Source organism: Patella vulgata, chromosome 6 (assembly GCF_932274485.2).
Source record: "Patella vulgata chromosome 6, xgPatVulg1.2, whole genome shotgun sequence".
Classification (NCBI taxonomy): Eukaryota; Metazoa; Mollusca; class Gastropoda; family Patellidae; genus Patella; species Patella vulgata.
In genome coordinates, this window is record NC_065884.2 from 23,416,721 (window position 1) to 23,435,971 (window position 19,251).

At 31.5% G+C, this 19,251-nt stretch overlaps 1 protein-coding gene across 4 annotated transcripts in view; it reads left to right on the top strand.

The window, feature by feature from the left end:
- The window catches only part of LOC126823897 (RNA-binding protein Musashi homolog 2), a 108,147-nt gene that overhangs the window by 12,761 nt on the left and 76,135 nt on the right, over positions 1-19,251 (top strand). For 3 of the 4 annotated variants that reach the window (XM_050552962.2, XM_050552963.2, XM_050552964.2), the window contains exons 5-6: positions 1,342-1,383; positions 17,514-17,606. In XM_050552962.2, coding sequence (XP_050408919.1) covers positions 1,342-1,383; positions 17,514-17,606 — 135 coding nt within the window. Of the gene's footprint in view, positions 1-1,341; positions 1,384-15,248; positions 15,502-17,513; positions 17,607-19,251 lie in introns of those variants that run through there. The other variant, XM_050552965.2, reaches the window with a different exon arrangement.

Consider the following 19,251-nt stretch of genomic DNA (forward strand, 5'->3'; position numbering starts at 1 on the left):
AAGACAGCTGTCTAGTCGTTCAGATGGGATGAAAAACCGAGGTCCTGTGTACACATTGGCGTTGATGTAAAAGATTCCTTGGCAATTGGAATTGGACATAAATTCCACGGGCAAAATTTTCCTCATAGCACACTGTATGGCGTAGGCCCGTCTTCCTTAGACCAGAAGGAGCAGAACAGCAGGATGTTAAACCCATTTCATTTCATTACTGCATTACAGAAAATACTATGATCACTATCTGTTTAAACTTGGCAATTAAAACCAAAGAAATGTTTAAATCTTTATTTGATAGCATTTCTGGATAAATAAATAGGTGCCGGGGACATGCAGAAAAACGTTTAAAGCTATTGTTTAGGATCTTTTCACATGCCCAAATATTTGTTATTGTATAATATCTAAGTACATGTTTAAGATGACGATCCTATGCATATTAGTAATTACAATCTATATCTGGTGATATAGATTTTAAAATTAATCGACATTTTATGTGTAACAAATAAATGTAAATGTAGTCAATGTACATATTCTTTAGTCTTTCAGTTTCAAATGAGCATTCAAATTATAAAAATGATTGTTTGAATGAAAATATTTAAAAGCAACCTCTCTCCCACCCCCACACAAAAAAGAAATAATTCAATGATCTAAGGCCAATTAAATTACACAGTAGACATGAACTGTTCACACTCAATAGTATTCCAGCTGTGAACATGTGTTGGGTATATGATGCAATGTTATGTATAGTGGCCATTGAACAGTGAGATATTTGGGGGGTCATGAAAGGGGTCAAGTCATTAGGAGCTTTTAACACCTGTTATTCATTGTAAGTGATATGTTATGTAAAATTACCACATATTATAATCCTAACCAACACAACAATCACTTGTCACGTTACCTTCAAACAGTAGATCACTAAAATTCTGTGATTGTGTTTCTCTGGTTCACTGATCAAATATTTAAGTTTTTGACATCAAATCCTAAAACTGTCATACATCAAAATCTCTTTACATATTCAGTGACTTTATCTTATCTTAAATTTAATTCTGTTTCCCAGATTGTTTTAAAACATCCTTTACTCTTGGGTCTTAAATTTAGCAAGTTGTCATCTTCATGTGACAAATTTGTTCTTGATCCTGAAGAATTGATCAAATTGTGTCCAGTTGCATTAATTCAACAGAATCATTATTATTAAAATTCTTTTATGAATTTTTATGTTAATACCAATATGTTTTGCTTTGTGTATTGCTAGTGAACATATTTAAATAGCCAACTAGTTTCTATATTTACAATTTGAACAAACTTTTGACAAATTTTAATAATTTTTTTCCTTGATTATATTTACAGGTCGATCCTAAATTGGCATTTCCTCGTAAAGCGCAGCCTAAGGTAGGTCATCTACAGTAATATTCTTTTATTATGATTAAATTCAACAGGGTGGAAAGGAATTTGTCCAACAATCAGTCACTATACACATCAATACATGGTTCTAAAATTTAATATTTGGCTCAAAGGATTCAGTTTGTGTTGGAAAGGAATTTGATTGGCCATCAGTTGTTGTACACATCATTTCACGGTTCTCAAACCTTGTTTGGTTTGTGTTGTCATTTGGATTTTAAAATGAAAGTATGTCAATTTTTTTGCTGACTTTTCTCGTCTTAGATTTAAAGGCAAAGATGAAGTTGTCAAGTTTTATATTAAAAATGTTAGTTTTGTGTTATACATGTAGGCTACACATCCCCATTTGTTGACCAGAACAATTTTATATTTCATATTGTGATTGGTTCAGCAACTTCAGTTTAGATTTAGAGCTTAAGTTTGGTATTCATTTTAAGTGGTTAAATTTACCTCCAAGATGTCATTTCTAATTGGGTCATAATTTGGGGCAAATTTTGAAGCTACTGTAGGGAGTTGGTGTAAAATAGATGTAGAATTGACAAACATGTAGTGTCTATATAAACACTTAAGTATAGTATATGTAGGTGTTAATAAAGTAAAGTTTGTGAGATTTGTTGAACTAGTAGGTGTGGTCAATATCTTTTCTTCTTATAAAAGCAAACTAAAAAACTTTATAACTGGTTTGTGTCTGATTCCCATTGAGTCATCTTTGACCTCAGCTAGCATTAATACAAGGTCATACTACTGTATTTTATAGTCTAGAGTGCACAATTGAAAAACTTTCAGCTTCACTGGTAATTTATGTCATTGCTGAAATCAGTAAATGAAAGCTCTGACTTTGGAACTCAAGAAGACTATGAATTAAATTGTAATTCTATCTGAGAGACTTTCTGATATTGACTATATAGTTTTTGGAAAGAATCATGTATTTTCAGTTAAAACAAGTTTGTATTTTTTGCCCCGTGTATTGTATATGGAAGGATAAGTAATTGATAAGACTATTATATTCAGTGTTAAGATTTATCTATAGTTTATTTAGAGTAAGGTAATTATTTACCATGTTGGCCCTTTTCTGTCTCATATGAATCTTGGTAACTAAAATATTCAGTTCAATTATATTGTCTTATTTGTCTATTGACATTAGTGTCACCAGTTAGCAACTACTTATGTATTGGTAGATTTTACCGCTATATATAATTTTGATTACTTATGTTGATATAATACATGTATTTGTCTATTGATATTAGATTTTACCGCTATATATAATTTTGATTACTTACGTTGATATATTAAATTGGTTTATATTGCACTTCCTCATTGTAACCATATATAACGGTATGATGTAAGTACAAGGTGTGGTAATCTATGTGTTTTATTGACTTGGTTTTAAAATCCTGATTAAAAGTTGGCTAATTTAGGTATAACAGCACTTCAACTGTGACACAGAATAAATTTGTAAAAATTATTTAGAATCCTAGAAAGATAACAAATATAATGACATTAGGTAACAAAGACTCATGAATAATTGCATCTTTTTATGCCAGCATTTAGATTTTTATTTCTAAGACAAAGGCAGTAAATATTTGAGCAGAATCAAGATATTTCAGACATCTTATATAATGTCGATGTAGTTATCTAGGTCGATAAAGTATTTAGATTTTTTGCTCGGATCACAAGGTCAAATGTAGCCGATATTGGAAGCTAGACCAAACTGATTATCATTATTAAGCCATGAATAGTGACAATAGATGACAATTACGTTTGAATAGACAGCCCCCTAGTGAGTAAAATAGAATCGGAGCCGCATTTTCCAGCTGTAAGTCTTGTAACTCCTAACACAATGACATCATTACCCTTCTCATTCAAGTGGAAAATAATGTGCTCTCCTTTTTTCAGAAAAACGAGTTGCTTTTATCATTTGATCTACTTGATGCTATTTTTGGAATCTTAAGTGATGACATGGCTTGCATTGTTTTTTACGCTCAACATACAAATGGATACGAACCCTAACAAATTGAAATATTGACATCCTCACCTCAAAAAAAGCGTAGAACTTTGAAATAAATTGTAGGAAATTGCTAAAAGACAATAAACATGTGTGTTGCGGAATTAAGGAACGATTGAAGTGTAGGTGTTATAAATAGATTTAACATGTTGAAACTAAGTAATAAAAATGGTATGATAGACTGTAAAGGATTTTTTTTGTAATATCAGGCTTCAAATTGATCAATTTTATTGGTGGATATGTAGCATTGTTAGTGCTATCCACAAAAGATATTTTTATTAGTCAAGAAAGAAAACAGTCTTCAAATATAAACATAATTCTAATCGTATTGTAAGAGACCATTGCGTTCAAATAAATAACCAGTGCAGATAATTCTCGAATCCACCCACCCACCGTTCCATCAGCAACGAAGAAAATGTTGACAAATATATGGTCATGATTCAATGTTAAATAATCAACATTTAATTTATCATTTTCAACCCACCCACCCACTTTCCCCAGGTGTTAAAATTTTGCAACGGTCTCTAATAGTTCAACATACCCCCCCCCCCCCAATAAATATAGGTATTGTAGTTAATATACATCCAAATACTAGTGTTTAAAAAGATTTTGTTTGGGTTATGTATTAGTAATAAATCTTAAGAGTCAGTCTATGTCAGATTTTTATTCATCCTGTCAAATTTTGTTTGTCACCCTTCTGTTTTATCCATATATCTTCATGTTAAACTCTATGACCTAGAAAAAAATATAGGTGTCCAAAAATATAGTCAACAAAACAAAAAGCTGACAAATTTGATATTCAGAAGGTGATAAGGAGAAAGGGGTGGGGGAGCGGTGGTAGTTTAATGAATTTAGGTAGTCATACATTTTCTAATCCTCAAGTTCAGTGTTTTAATGATTGCAATGATTATGTACATTGTATGCCAAATTTTGTTAAAAACTGATTTGCATAACTTAAAGCCACTGATCACTTGTAAACTTCTATTCCATTCAATATTTACAAAAATATGATAAATAGAAAATTTCACAACATTACACATCCATTGCAGACAATAAACACAAGTCATCAGCAGCTGTAGTCTTTTAGTTCATTCCCATTTCGCCAACCAGACAGATATTTTGGACAAGAAATTAGTCAGCTTTTTAAGTGTTTGAGTGATCTTGAACAATAGATCATAAGCTGTAGGCTTAAAACTAGTTAGATATGAATTCAGGAGCATTATTTTTTTCTCCATATCAAAGAGTGCCGCAGTCGGCTGTATGGGAATTAGTAATTTTGGTTCGGTGGGCGAAATGGGAAGGCACCAGTCTTTTGATGTTTTTTTTTTTAAAAAAATACAATTCAATCCAAATATGTTTGTTTTGTTTTCTTAATTAAATGGTAAATAAACAATTTGAGCACATTTTAGCTTGAATTAAGCTATGAAAATTTAGATTCTGTTTCAAAAATAAAATCAGTCTGCGGTTTCGTTTAAAAAGAAAAGCGTATTAAACCCAATCGACAGTTGTGGTGTATTAAACTGTATTATAGAATTTAATAATATTAGTCTAGTCTGACTTTTATATCAAATTAATTATGTCAAGTCAAGTGTGAAATTGTCAATAAATATGTCTTGGTCCAATGTCAAACTTTTATTGTGTATATTTATATTACTTATCAAAGACAATAACTCTACATGTAGGTATGATAATAGGACGGGACTTTCATAATGTTTTCTACTTTTTATGGTTCAATGAATTTTGTTGTCAATATGCAAAAAATAGTGGAGAAAAAAAAAACCCCACAGCATTTCTCAGGACATTTTTATATCAATTTTATTATATTTATTTATATATTATGGTAATCCATGTTTATATATTTTGATATTTTCAATACATGTACGTTCATTTAAAGGTACATAAAAGGTCAGACTATTTATCATTTAAATGTCTACATTTTCATGGTAGAAAAAACTCTAATATCGATTTGAAGGGGTGGTCAAGTGAATTTGGACGAGTTGTTGACTATGGTTGGATGATAATCGATGATACACTCTAATTCCAAGCTCTTATTATGTAGATTTAGCTTACCTGAGGTGAACAAGGTTGATACACTTGATCAAAATTGAGCATCTATGAAAATTTAAAGGGATGGGCAGGAGAAAACAAGTGATGATAGTATCCATTCATAAGAAATATGGGATTTTAAAAATCTCCATGGAAATTGAATAAATGATGTTAGGAGCTAACATAAAGCTGCCATGACTACCCTCTCTAATTCCTCCCCAGATGTTCAAAAAAATGTTTATCATCTCTCACCAAATTTTGATGTGAAAATATTAGTGTTTATTGAACAATCCTTCCCTAGTACATTGATGAGAAAAACTAGTTATTTTTAAATGGTGTTTCAGTTGAGATTGACAGAATACAACATTAGGAGTGATGTGTTTAAGAAAGTTGAAACTTTGCACAGGTCTTGATTTTCACAAACTGCTATTTATTTCACATGGTTAGTTATATTATCCATCCATTAAGAAGAGATTTGATACTGTTATTTATTAAATGTATTCAAGCATCAAACATACTTGTATCTATTTGAACAACTAAATGGGCGCTTTATGAAAGCATGTGCACTTAGACGTATGATTTTAGAGAAAACAAAAATCTTTTTAATTAATTTTGCTTTATAATCTACAATGTTAAAAACTAGTGCCAAATGCAATTGAATGGAGTTTGTGTAGAATTAGTTTTAAACCAGGAACTAAAACATTTGTGTAATAGATTTTTCTGTAGTTGGCATGGGAATGAAAGTAGATGTAAATAAATTCTTCTCAATTGATTTCAACAATCTACATGTGATCTTTTCTTTTTCATATTAATGGTTAAAAATATTAAACTAGGATAAAGATCCATTTTACATTGAAATAAACAAACATTACCGGTATATAAAATCTTTACGTAACACCAACATCTGTTTTTTTGAAAGTTCACTTCTGCTTAAATTGTCAATAAAAACAACTCTTGAGACTATAAAAAAGCTTACTGGTATTAGCAAAATGCATTATTGCATCCCTTTACGGCTTTAGGCGTCTTGCAGTTTTTAATGGAATCACTTTAGTGTGACTTCAATAAAATTCAAAATACCAGACCCATGGGAATTTATTTCAAGCAAAAAGTTTATCATGTTTTTGATTAAAAAGCAATGATTAGAACACACCAGAGTTCTCTAAATGAGACAATTCCGTGGAAAAATGATCTTAATAATAAAGAGAGACTGAATCAATTTGTGCATGTGAAATTTTAAAGGAGATGCAAAAAGTCCCATTCATTAATTTCTAACAACTTTTAATAATGATAGATATTGATTTTAACCGGCTTTGTCCACTGTTTTATATTATTACCCAAGATTTTTGAATTCTGACTAGGCTTAAAGATAGATTACACAGTAGCAGAAGTAAATATGACCTTATTATTACCCAAGATTTTTGAATTCTGACTAGGCTTAAAGATAGATTACAGTACAGCAGCTGAAGTAAATCTGACCTTATGAGGTAAATGTCTGGAAACATGATGCAATGTACTACATTTGACCCTATGAAAAAGTTGTTAAACGTTTTAGATTTCAAACTTGGAGACTTGGTGCGGTTCGCTCCTAGTGTTGGCGTGTTTTCCATTGTCAAGGCCTGACTAGGAACTGCGTTTAGTTGTTCGAATGGGAAGAAAAAACGAGGTCCCTGGGTACAAATTGGCTTGCCCGTAAAAGAGTGATTGACAGTTGTAATCAAAATAAAGTGTAGACCTTGGTGCCACAGTGCCAAATTTTTGCCAGATATCACCCTGCATGCTGTATGCCTGTCATCATGAACTTAGTTGGTGCAGAAAAATATGATGTTAAGCCCCATTTGTATGCAAGGACAATCTGTTTAGTGTTTGTACTTTTATGCGATTGGTTATAATCCTACACATGTACATCTACTTGTATATAAATTCTTCCGCAATCCTGATGGGGACAACAACAGACGTATGATATATTTGATTAAGTGTGGTTTCGTGTTTCTACACGTGAACATCGATTGATAAAATAAAGTCAATAGTGTACATGTACACAATCATGACCCTCTGATTGATTTTCTCGGCAATAATAACAATAGCTTGTTACTTTACACCATTTATACTACTTATACACTGACCTTTATTATACTCAGAATAAGAGTTCAAATCACAAATACTATTTCCCCCTTCCAAAATTTGATAGGCATTCAAGCTTTAGAGACAAATGGAATCCTGGAGATGGACTGATTATGGACTATTGCTATAAATGATTAAGCTGATCTAAAAATGTGGGTTTCAATTTTAAAAAAAAACTTTTTAAATTTCTTGGTAAACAGTGTAGTTCACACATGTATATGTAATGGTGAAACAAAATGACATTTCTAAACAAACATCTGTGTATAGTGAACTAAGAATTGATAAGATTCGTAATTTGACACCTTGAATTTGAATAAATGGATCAATTTATACCACAGTTTAATTTTGACATCTTCCATCCATCTTTTTACAAATCAGACCTTGACAAAGGTGCATATGTTAATGTCAAATGGAGCTGTGGCAATTAGTATTTTAATGTCCTAATTCAGGCCAATATATTTAAATGTATGTGCCATGCAGTGTGCTATGAGAGAAATTCTGTTGGGAGAGTGATATTTCCAGGGGTGGTTTGTTTCTGATACGTGAAAATTAGAATCTTAAATTCTGATTATGTATTTTAAACCCATTGTCAGGAGAAAGGATCTAATATTTGAGTTTTTAATCCAATTATTGATTGTGGGATAAGTGCAGAGGGTTAAAATAAATGTTTTCAAATGACATGGATTCTCAAAATTAAATAGACATTTTTACAGAAACATTGTTTGTAATGGCTTGTGCTTAATTCACTATGCAAATCGTGTTTTTTTTTAATGTGACACTATTCAAAGATGATTACATTGGTTTATAAGATTTCCAGTAAAGGGACAAGAAACCTGGAAAAATGTATGCACATTATTCTAAATGGCTGACATGGTTGGGAATATAATTTGTTTTAAAAATTATTTATCTTAAATCAAAGGAGAAAAGCCCCATTGGGTTTAACATAGGGGCGACAGTTGGGTTTATTCTTTTAATCTTTATGTTATTACTCCAGTTGAGATAATCCCCCATTTCAAAGCATTTGTTCTGGGGCTAGACTTAAAGCTCTTTTTATACTCTTTTTGAATTTAATTGGGTTTTGAGGATAGAAGCCTGATGGGAAATCATTATTTGTATTGATGACCGCACGTCCTTATATAGACGTTACCAAACAGATTATCTTGGAATGACATCTGCCTCCAGCCAAACTCTCACTACTCTTGAATCGTTATCAATTCTCTTTTTATTTCCCTCATAACAATGGCCTTACGAACAATAGATGCTTATTGAGTATCAAAGAAACGGTTTGCTTTCTCGCTTCAGGCGGCATGAAAATTGAACACTGTCTGCTGAAAAAGAATTCAGTTCTCAGTCTAAGTCAATAAAAGTTACAATCAAGAAAAGGACCATCCTGTTGTTTTTGATCGTATATTTTGTTGATACACGAGAAGTTTTATTTTCTTGTTTTAGTTTTAAGAAGATGAATTGTTTGAAATGTATCTCCTTCAGACCAAACTCAGACCAACGCTCTCTCATTGATCCTCTTAAACCGTTTTAATTGATGACTCGCCGAACAAAAACATGTGTAATTGGATTTTATATTTTGGTTACTGTAGTCGATAATATCCATTACACTCTATTTAAAAAAAATCAATCTGACTTAATTTCAAAAATAATTTAAGCGATGTATGTTTAGGATTCATGCCATTAGACAGATTATGTTAACTGTTGTTACGTATTTGATGTTTTGTTTTTCCCGGTTAATAATGTTCGTAATGAATAGATGATTACAGTGAATTAAGTTGCATTATTGAATGGAATCTTTTTTTGAGCTAAGAACAATAATCTTTCATTGATTTGTGGAATCCTATGGAAGAATGATGCAATATTTAATGGTTCCTGATATCTAATAGAAGTCAAGATGACCATAGAAAAAATAGATGGTAATTACTTGAATATTAGTGGAGTAATGTTCATCGTGTATTATTAAATATTATCTGGAAATGCTTAGAACATCTTACTTATCCCGCAACTTAAACTGCCTTTTATTTTTTTACACCTTTGTCCTGTAGTGTAAAAAGGATATTATTGCTAGTAGGTCAGATATAACTGCTGAAAAACATGTTCCTGTTCTTTATGTTATAAGAAAGAGGTATTTGTTTGATATTAGATATTATACAAGTATAAAAGGTCATATTAGCATAGATTTTATAGGATGTGTTTACCATACCATCTGCTGGAGACTTCATATTAGAACGGGTAACTTTATCAAATAATTCACCTCTTTCCGGCAGACGATTTTGGACAAATATGTAATTGACATCAACAGTTTATTTTTTAATCAAATTTTGTGACTTTGCTTAATAGTTTTAGTAAATTTGGACATGAAGGGTCCTGAATGAACTGAGTCTCAAGTACGTTTTCCTCTGTCAAATATTTCTGGTGTACAATAGAACATTGGTGCTTGAATCAGGGTCGCCTTGACGAAATGTTGACATTATGTGAGGCAATGAATGTGTCCAGTCTAAAAGCTCTACTGTAATGTAGAGGCCTGTTAACCTCTTGCTTGTTCGAAATGTTGATATAACACATGACCCTATAACCTTTTGCTGAATAATTTGAGTTTCCTGTGATCCTGTAAAATGGGTTCATAATCAAACCTGTAAAAAAACTGTTCTCATTGTTGCAAACTGGTTGCTATAACAGGGAGATGTTATTGTAGGGAGAAGTTACTGCATGGATTTACATGTACAGATTAAAATATTCTTTTATGTTAAAGAGGAATCAAGGAATGCTATGTGAACAGTTTTCGTTGTTTGATAAGAAATATTTCTGATATTCCAAAGCATGTAAATTATTTCAGTCTGATATCATGTCATGATCAAACATTTATTTCACAGTTTTTCAGAATCATCCCTAATCTGAAAAGACCAATTTTATTGGCAGGCTTCCAAAAAGGAATTTAATTAAATCTCTTAAGTTATAACTAATTCTACTGATATAAAAACACCCAGTTCACTAAGGTGAAACTAGATCCTTATACAATTCAATGTACATAAAACACAATGATGGAAAAACAGTAAGCAACTGCAAACCCTTCGTTCATAGTAACAATCAATAAGACGCAAGGGAAAGCTAATTTAGTTCAATGAATCAACATATAAAAATATCCAAATGATAAACTGTTTGTCGTGTTTGGTGTAGCAAGAAATATATCTCTGACTTCTCAGCTATCTTTTTATCTTTAAAAAACAATCAACAACAGGAATTGTGATAATTGCTTGATTAATTTACGCCGGTGGTTAAATAGTCACTTTGGACAAATAACGGTTCAATAAAAATGTGCAGAAAAAAATCCATGAACAAGCTTGACAAGATAACAAATTACAGATGTTTTCTCTTAGTGTTGAACGGAGTTGCTTAAAAACGCACAAAGCATCGCACATGGTTTATTTTGAGATGCTAAATTAAGTCTATTTTTGAGATCAGTTAAAAACGTTCACTTAGCTCTGTCTTTTCTGACTCGATATCTTTGTTTGAACAAATAGTGCAGTGAATTCGAGAAAAAATGTTTTCCAAATCAAACTGTACAAAAAGGCTTAAAATAGAAGGTGTATTTTAGATTAGAAGTCCTACAAAGTAACTAGAGATATTTGAGACTAATGAGATTAGTTATTATTTCACAATATCAAAGTTTATTAGCCTCTTTCATGATAAAACCAGCTTGTTAGTCTCAAGATTATTTTAAGTGTTGTTCATTTCAATTATTCACAGATCTAGGTTTTCACTCATCTGCCTTTGATAATGGCCAATAACTCATCCACTGCTGGCTTATCATTAATCCTCTAAGCATTTGATTGTGTTTTATTGTAAACAATCATCATTTCAATGTCTATAAAGCTTCAGTGATATGTTGTAACATTCATTTATAGGGTATTTATTGGGCAATAACTCTGTACTTTGATATGGTTCCTTAAATATAATATGTAGGTCTATATTATAGGTTCTAGCAAATTTGTTTATTAAAGAATAATATATTATACAAAAGAAATGGAAACAGTCTGACTGTCTGTTCTTAAATCCTGCCTTGGGCAACTTGCCTGATTTGTTTTTTATTTGAGCCAGTTATGGTTGAAGCGAAATGCTTATGAGTGCATCTTGCCCTTGGCCATGAATGTGAGACACTTGAGCCATAACTTCATGCAGAGATAATGTCGTTTTACAAATTTTGTTGCACCATTGTTATGTAAAGGGCAATAACCCTACACACAAAAAGTGTAGAAAGTGACAGTAGAAATAAACAGTGAAATCTATCAGGCGTTTGTGGTTTTTTGTGGCTTAAGAAGTTTGTTCAAGTAATTTAGGATCCCTTTTTGTAGCAAGTTGGTCAGATTAGAGGATATTTTATGACACGTTGTTAGACATTGTAGCCACGAGGCTATATCCAGTCTCATAGTTAGTGTATAACACACACTTGTACTAACCGATTGCCCTTGGCTATTCAACGACTTTTCACTAATTTATGCATAGTTTGCTCGTATATAGTGACGAGCAAAGATTCAAAGGATTTTTATTTGTTCAGATGGGTGGGAGCTAACTGCTTAAAACTCTCAAAAAACAAGATGGATTCACGATTTATTATACCTTTAAATATCCTGTCCTTTGTTGTACGTTTTTGATCAGCGTTTTTGCACTTGATTGATTGACATGTCTGGGGTTTTTGCACATGGTAATTCACAAGTTGAATAGAGTGGTCTACCCTTTGTTATTTATTGAATTATATAAAATAGATTAAATACTGTGCAGTAATTATTCACATAAAATTGAATATTGAACTACCATTATTTAAAGGCTTAGTATAGGTTTTATTGAATTTGTTATTTGGTGCAAAAAAACAAACCAAAAGCTGATAATATTTTTGAGGAAGTGTGATTTTAAACATAATTCTGTGGAAGAGTATTTTTTTAGGTTGAGACAGATAGAAATTGGGTTTTAACTAGGTCATTTCGAACACATTGGTTCAATTTTTTATATTATTAATTCACTTGCACATAGGTATTTTTTTTTTAGCAGAGTGAGGAACCAGAGGACTGAGAGAAACCTTGCCACTTGACTCAATGACAGACCTTATGATCTAAAGTACGGGCATTAACCCATTCGGCCACACAACCCCCACTTTTTTGCTTGACTATCACTCAATTAGTTACATGTATCTGAATTCCAATATAACCATATTCAAATTTTGGATTTCAATTCTTGGGTAAATGCTCAGTATTGTTTCTTTTATTGTGTGTCTGAATTTTAACATTTGATGCCAACCCAGGCCATTAAAATAGTGCTCATCTAATTTACATTCAGACGCGTTTGTCATGGCCGCTTACATTGATACAACCCAAATGTCATATTTTATAAGTCAATTGAATGCAAAATAGCTGATGTCAACTTAGCACGTCACATGTCATACGATGTTAAATGCCTGGGGTAGTTATACAATGTTAAAACCCAATATAACCATGACAGTTGAACAGTATATGTCACACTTGGAGTCACATCCTTGTTTTACAATATACTTGAATATTAATCTATCTCTGGCGATTAGATTTCTAACCTGCCAAATGAAAGCCATTGAACTAACCATTCAATTGAATTTATTGGGTATCAGATTTAACAGACACTAGCTCATGTGTTGATCTTGAAATCTTAGAACTCACTTTTTCTCAATCAAGCTGTATTTTAGTAATGGCTTAATGGTACATTATGCATTTAGATGTTTACCATAAAACTCATTCAGATTCAAACCTAGCGGCAACATTTATATTTTAACAATCAAAAAAGAAAAAGTGATATTATAAATGTAATGTCAACCATTGTTTGAAGATGTAAATGAGTTGATATGTGCTGTGGGCAATATGCATTGACAGGTTTATAGAATGCTGTTTAACTTATATTTTATGTAGAATATTTTGAACAATAAGTTGTGTACTGAAATAAGTAATAACTGCATACGATTAAAAGAGATTATTAGAACTGGAGATAAACTGTAGTATTCCAAATTCCAAATATATTTTTAAATATAGTAAATGGTACTTTCCTTAGTAAGGTAGTTAAATAATAGTAGCAGGGTTGTAGACAACTTAAGTAGATTAATGGAGTGGCAAAGGGGAGCAGATCTCGGAATAGGATATTGTCCAGGTATATGTAGCTGCGGGAAAGGTAGCTGGAGTTCTTACATAGCCCTGGTAGTGGGATATAGGTCAAATTATCCAGTGGTATGGAGTTAAAGGGACAGTTGTTTTGAAATTTAATTACATAATTACCTCTATCATTTAATTCTTTTCCTTTGAGTAATTATTCCTTCAAATAGTGGGCTTAGTGACCTTATGAGCTTTCAATAATAGAACTTTTTACCAAGTCCATGTACATGTACCAAAATCTTTGAATAACTATTTCCTTTGATTAAGAATACATAATTGGGGTTTTTAGTCTCCTAAAGAATGTTTAGAAATTGTCATTGTAATAATATTATGTCAACGTTTTAATACAAATCTTTTTTTTTTACCATTATGTCCTACCGCGCATTCATCATTTGAACTCATGATAAAAATTGTATTGACATTACAAATATGTTTAAACAGTATAATAAAGAAATATAGAGAATAATTAATAAAAACCTCTGAGTTTAGGAGAGTATATATAAATATAGGGTATTGTGGTGATTGTATGCTTTCATACTCTAGAGGTGTCAGTAATAATCACTTCACAGTCACAGGTATATCGTTATTTAGATTAGATTCTGCATGTTCAGAAGGTCAAGATTTTCTATTGAAAAGAATGGTTACATTATTCACACCAATATCCCTAAATTTAATTTCCTCTTTTGCTACTGTAAAACTCCTTAAATCTGAGATTTAGAAAACAAAAATCTGAGACATTTAAATCGTATTTAGAAAAAAAATCTGAGACATTTAAATTGTATTAGCAATAAATGAAGAAACGATTTTGTAAGTAATTTGTGTATTTTAAACTTATGGGTAACTGTTGCAGAAAACAGGACATAATGTAAACTAATTGTACCAATGAAATAAGATTTATAACGTCAATTTGTATCTGTCCATCAAATAACACAGGCTTTTAGTTTGGAGATTATTAATGCAGTGGGAATCTGGCAGGCTGGCCAAGAAATATTCTCTTATAAAACCTCAAAGTTTCTAAATATGTATCTAAGTCTGGATCGATGACGTCTGATTTTTACTTCATGCACACATGTATTACGACCAGTATGAAAAGAATTTCAAAAGAAAAAAAATCTTGAATAAGTTAATATCCAATAAACTGGTCTATAATGTTTTATGTTTATTTGAGTGACGTAAAGCACAGCAGCCAAAATTAGATCTTGTATCGCCACTTCCCCTAATAAAGTCTCCACCAATCCAACTAAAACATAAAACAACGTCGAGCGAAGAATAACGATTTTACGGTATTTATTTTCAATAAAAGTCATTTCTATTACTCACGAGTGGATTTTGGCAATAAAGACTCACATTCATTGCGAATCGGGTCAATGGAAAGAATAGATTTCTTGTGTCTTTTGCTGATCAATCGAATGGAGCTTTATTTTGCAACTGGGAATTAGCTAGTGATATTATTTATAAAAAGAGGGAGAAAAGAAAAGAAGACATATTGAAGGGGTCGGTTTCGATTGTGCTTGATGGTAAATGAGAAAATCTACCTTGAATATTTATACAAGTTTTGTGTTAGTTTCTTGTTGCTAAGGTGATGAAAAACTCCTCTAGCACAAAGCTGGGACCGATTTCCAATACTTAATTCACACAACGACTAGTAGTAATATAGCAGTATTAGAGAGGACATAACGGTATATACCTTCATACAAGATGGCATGCTGGCTTAAAGCAAGACCCGCCAAACAGAGAGTAGCATTGGGACGTTCCTCACCACAGGTTTATGTATATTTAATTCAGATTATTGTTTTTTTAAATGTTGTTTATTTTGGTGTGGCGATTGTTGGGATATTGATCTGTTATCGCTATTTGTGTCAATGTGGCGAGACCTGTATTGTATTGAGTGGTTTATTACATATTTTATATATAATGTAATACATATGACAATATACATTATATTTACCGTGATATATGAGATAAGATTATGACCCAAGCTTAATATTGATAGGTTATGATATTGCATGGTTCCACGAACTTCTGCAATTATTCCATAATTGATTCATAGATTATCTTATTGAATTCCATCACATGTGATATATGGTATGCATATTACCAGTATTTAGATAATTAATGTCCGTATTCTTTGGAAAATCAAACTTCTCTTGCTTAATAATCCTTTGTTCATTTGCCAAAATATGCATAGAATTGTTTTCTGTGATCTAATTTGAAATTATTCATAATATTTAATGGTAATCTTTTAAATAAGTAATCAGTGTTTAAGGTACATGTATGGTGAAGCGTATCTAATCAAAAGGGATTTCTTTATATAAACACATCATGATTTGTAAGCACTTTATATAAAAAAAAGTAACATATCTGAATATGTATGTATGTATGAATATTTTATGGCAAAGTTGATTTTATTTACGAATATTATAGAGAATAAGTATGTCGTTAAATCAATATCTATACCATACGACATGGTGCTTCTTGCTATTTTAAGATATATTCAATATCTACCTTTTGTCTTTTATACTCAGTCATTCGATGGCTGACATTTTTAAGCCACAATATGTTGCACGGAAAATATCAATGAATTTGAATATAATATAAATATTTGAAAATAATCTACATTTATTGCCCTATACTTTATTGGCCAAATATCGTAATGGCCTAATTTTATCATAAGGAAAGTTTTTAGTTCAGGTCAGTTATGAAACTTCATTTTGAAACATTGGTTTGCATATTTCATTATTGTCCAACATTCTATAGATCCTAAACATGTATTGTCACAGCAAACTACTAGCCCAAGGAAACATTAAATTAACTCCAATTTTATTAGCATATTTTGAAACTAAAAAGGGGGACTTAATTTTCCCTCCTTCCATGTTCATGCAAGTTCCAAGAACTCATTTCAGGCTAATTTGTTTTCTCCCCTTTATTCCCAAAAGCATGTTATTATAGGACAGAATAGCAGTTAGTTGAGTCATGACATGGTTTTGTCTTCAGCCTCTGTTCTCAATGGATTTGTAGGTTGATTGCCTGTAAAAACTGTGGAATATGGGTGTATTAACCCATAGTTATGAAACATTGTTTATTAACTGCTTGAATATGATTGGGTAATCTGGTTAGAAGACTTGATTAGTTGTTACTATAAATAGCGTGTATTTGTTTTAGCAGACAGGGAGTGCTGATGATGGATGATCCAAGTCCGTTTTAATGTAGTTTTGGACGGAATCAATGATAATGAATGTCAAATTGTTGATTTCTTCGGCTGTCTAATTCCATGCTTGAGCGATCCCGTGAATAAAGCGTGGCATTGTAATGTATATTTGATAAGTTTGGTCTGAAATATAACGTCTATAGCAGTGGAAAGGTCTATCTGTATGTATTTTGAGGTGTTAATGAATGATTGCCATCTTGTGATTAATTCATGTATAGGGTATCAAAAGTCAATAAAGATGTAAGTAGGTCAAAGAGAGCGTTTTTCTACTGACACTTAGAATTTAAAGTCTAGTGGGGCTAAATTTTATTTTTGTGTACTTCAAATAATAAATTTGATAATAAATAATTGTATAGATTGTTAGAAAAAAGTTATATCTTACCAGAGGTTTTTTAGTAAATATTCCACAGGGAACTTCCAAGATAGAACCTCTGCAATTCATGACCATGGTTTAAATTTCATTGTCTGTAGTGTATAGAAGTATACACACTTAATGTACATGTATGTTAAAATTTATTAATCCAGTACTTTAAAACATCTCTATTACTTGTGTTGTTTTTGCTTTCAGATGGTAACCAGAACTAAAAAGATATTTGTTGGTGGTCTATCCGCTTCAACCACAGCAGAAGAAGTTAAAAAATACTTTAGTCAATTTGGACCCGTAAGTACTTCTTTAAATAAGTTTTGTCATATATGGTCTACTACATACACACCTACAAATCATAAACACCCCAATTTACAAATATAGCTAGCATAATAACAAATATAGCTTACATAATAAAATATTCCCATGATGAAAGATTTATTGACTGATGATCCAAGGTTTCAATGGGACACTCAGAATCCTCCACCCGCTCCCACGCAAAACCCAAATATCAACTTTAAAATCGTAATTTGCCTCTTTGTATAGTTATTCTGGTTTTACGACAGTTTTGTTTTGATAACTGACACGAGACATTGCTAACACGACACGCACATATATGGTAATAAGCAATTTAATCCCTGTAGAAATCCTGACCAACAAAATAAGATTCACTAATCAGCAAATCAAAATTATACATCATTCATTGTCTGTTCTCGGCTCCGTGCCGTATTAATACATAAAATACGAATAATAAACTTCTCTCAATCTGAATGTAAGCCTGGGAATATTAAACAACATATTATTGTCATTTTAATATTCCCAAATACAATTAATCCTTTATAGTTAGTGACAGAAAAGATGCTATCTATAATACACTTTGTATCACTTAATAAATATTTATAACTTGTGATCAATTTCAAACTGTGTATGTGGATATATATATATATGACGGCCATATTAAACGCAAGCAAATCCTCAATAAAATGATGCACTGCATATCGCCATGCACATTGCTTTCATTTGAATTGCCAACATTTTTATGTATAAATTTATATAATATCTAAACAGTTTTATTATGAATACTATACTTTTTGTAACAAGTTTTTGTTAAGATATTTACAAAGATAAACGAGAAAGGGTAAATACATGTAATGCTAAAGTTAAAATAAACTACATGGACATTCACACAGTTATTGAGAACAGCAACTGGTATTTTTCTTCGATCCTTTCTATGCAAACGTAAGACACATATTCTGAAGATTAAAGTCTTGTTTTAAAATACACACTGCAGTTTTGTTTGTATTCGGCAACAAGTATTTTGTGTGGAATCTGCACAGTTGTTGTTTCACATCTCAAATCAAAAACAGTTAGAAATTTTACACTTACATTGTTTTCTTCAAAAACGAAATAACAAGTATTGTTCTTTCATGAAACAAACTGATGACCTGCCATAAAAATAGGTCATGTTTTTGAAGTAGGCTTTTATGTCTGAATTTTGAAATTCATAACTAATAAGAATGTTGTGGTATTTATACATTGATTTCGAGTTCTTTTTCATTGCTGCTAGTTTAGTGGCATTGTATTGTAAACTCAAGAAATACGGAGCAGTTTCATATGGATCTTTTTTTTAAGTAGCCCATGTAATCTAATACCTGGGGGTTCTTGGTGTAGATTGACTTTGAAGTCTGACTTAATGTTGAATTTTATCAGGCTTTTCTGATGATATGAGATTAATTGAGTTAAAAAAGCAGGTGTTACATAGATTGGTATATTGAACTTAAAGGACCTTGGTCTTATCCCAGTATGTAATAGAAATGATTATTTAGTATTGGTTTACTTAAACACACACACATTCCACTTGTGTTCAAGATTCTTGGCACTACTTAACTACTTGTAAATATGCCCCACATTGACATGGAATGCAAATTTAATGTCTTTATGT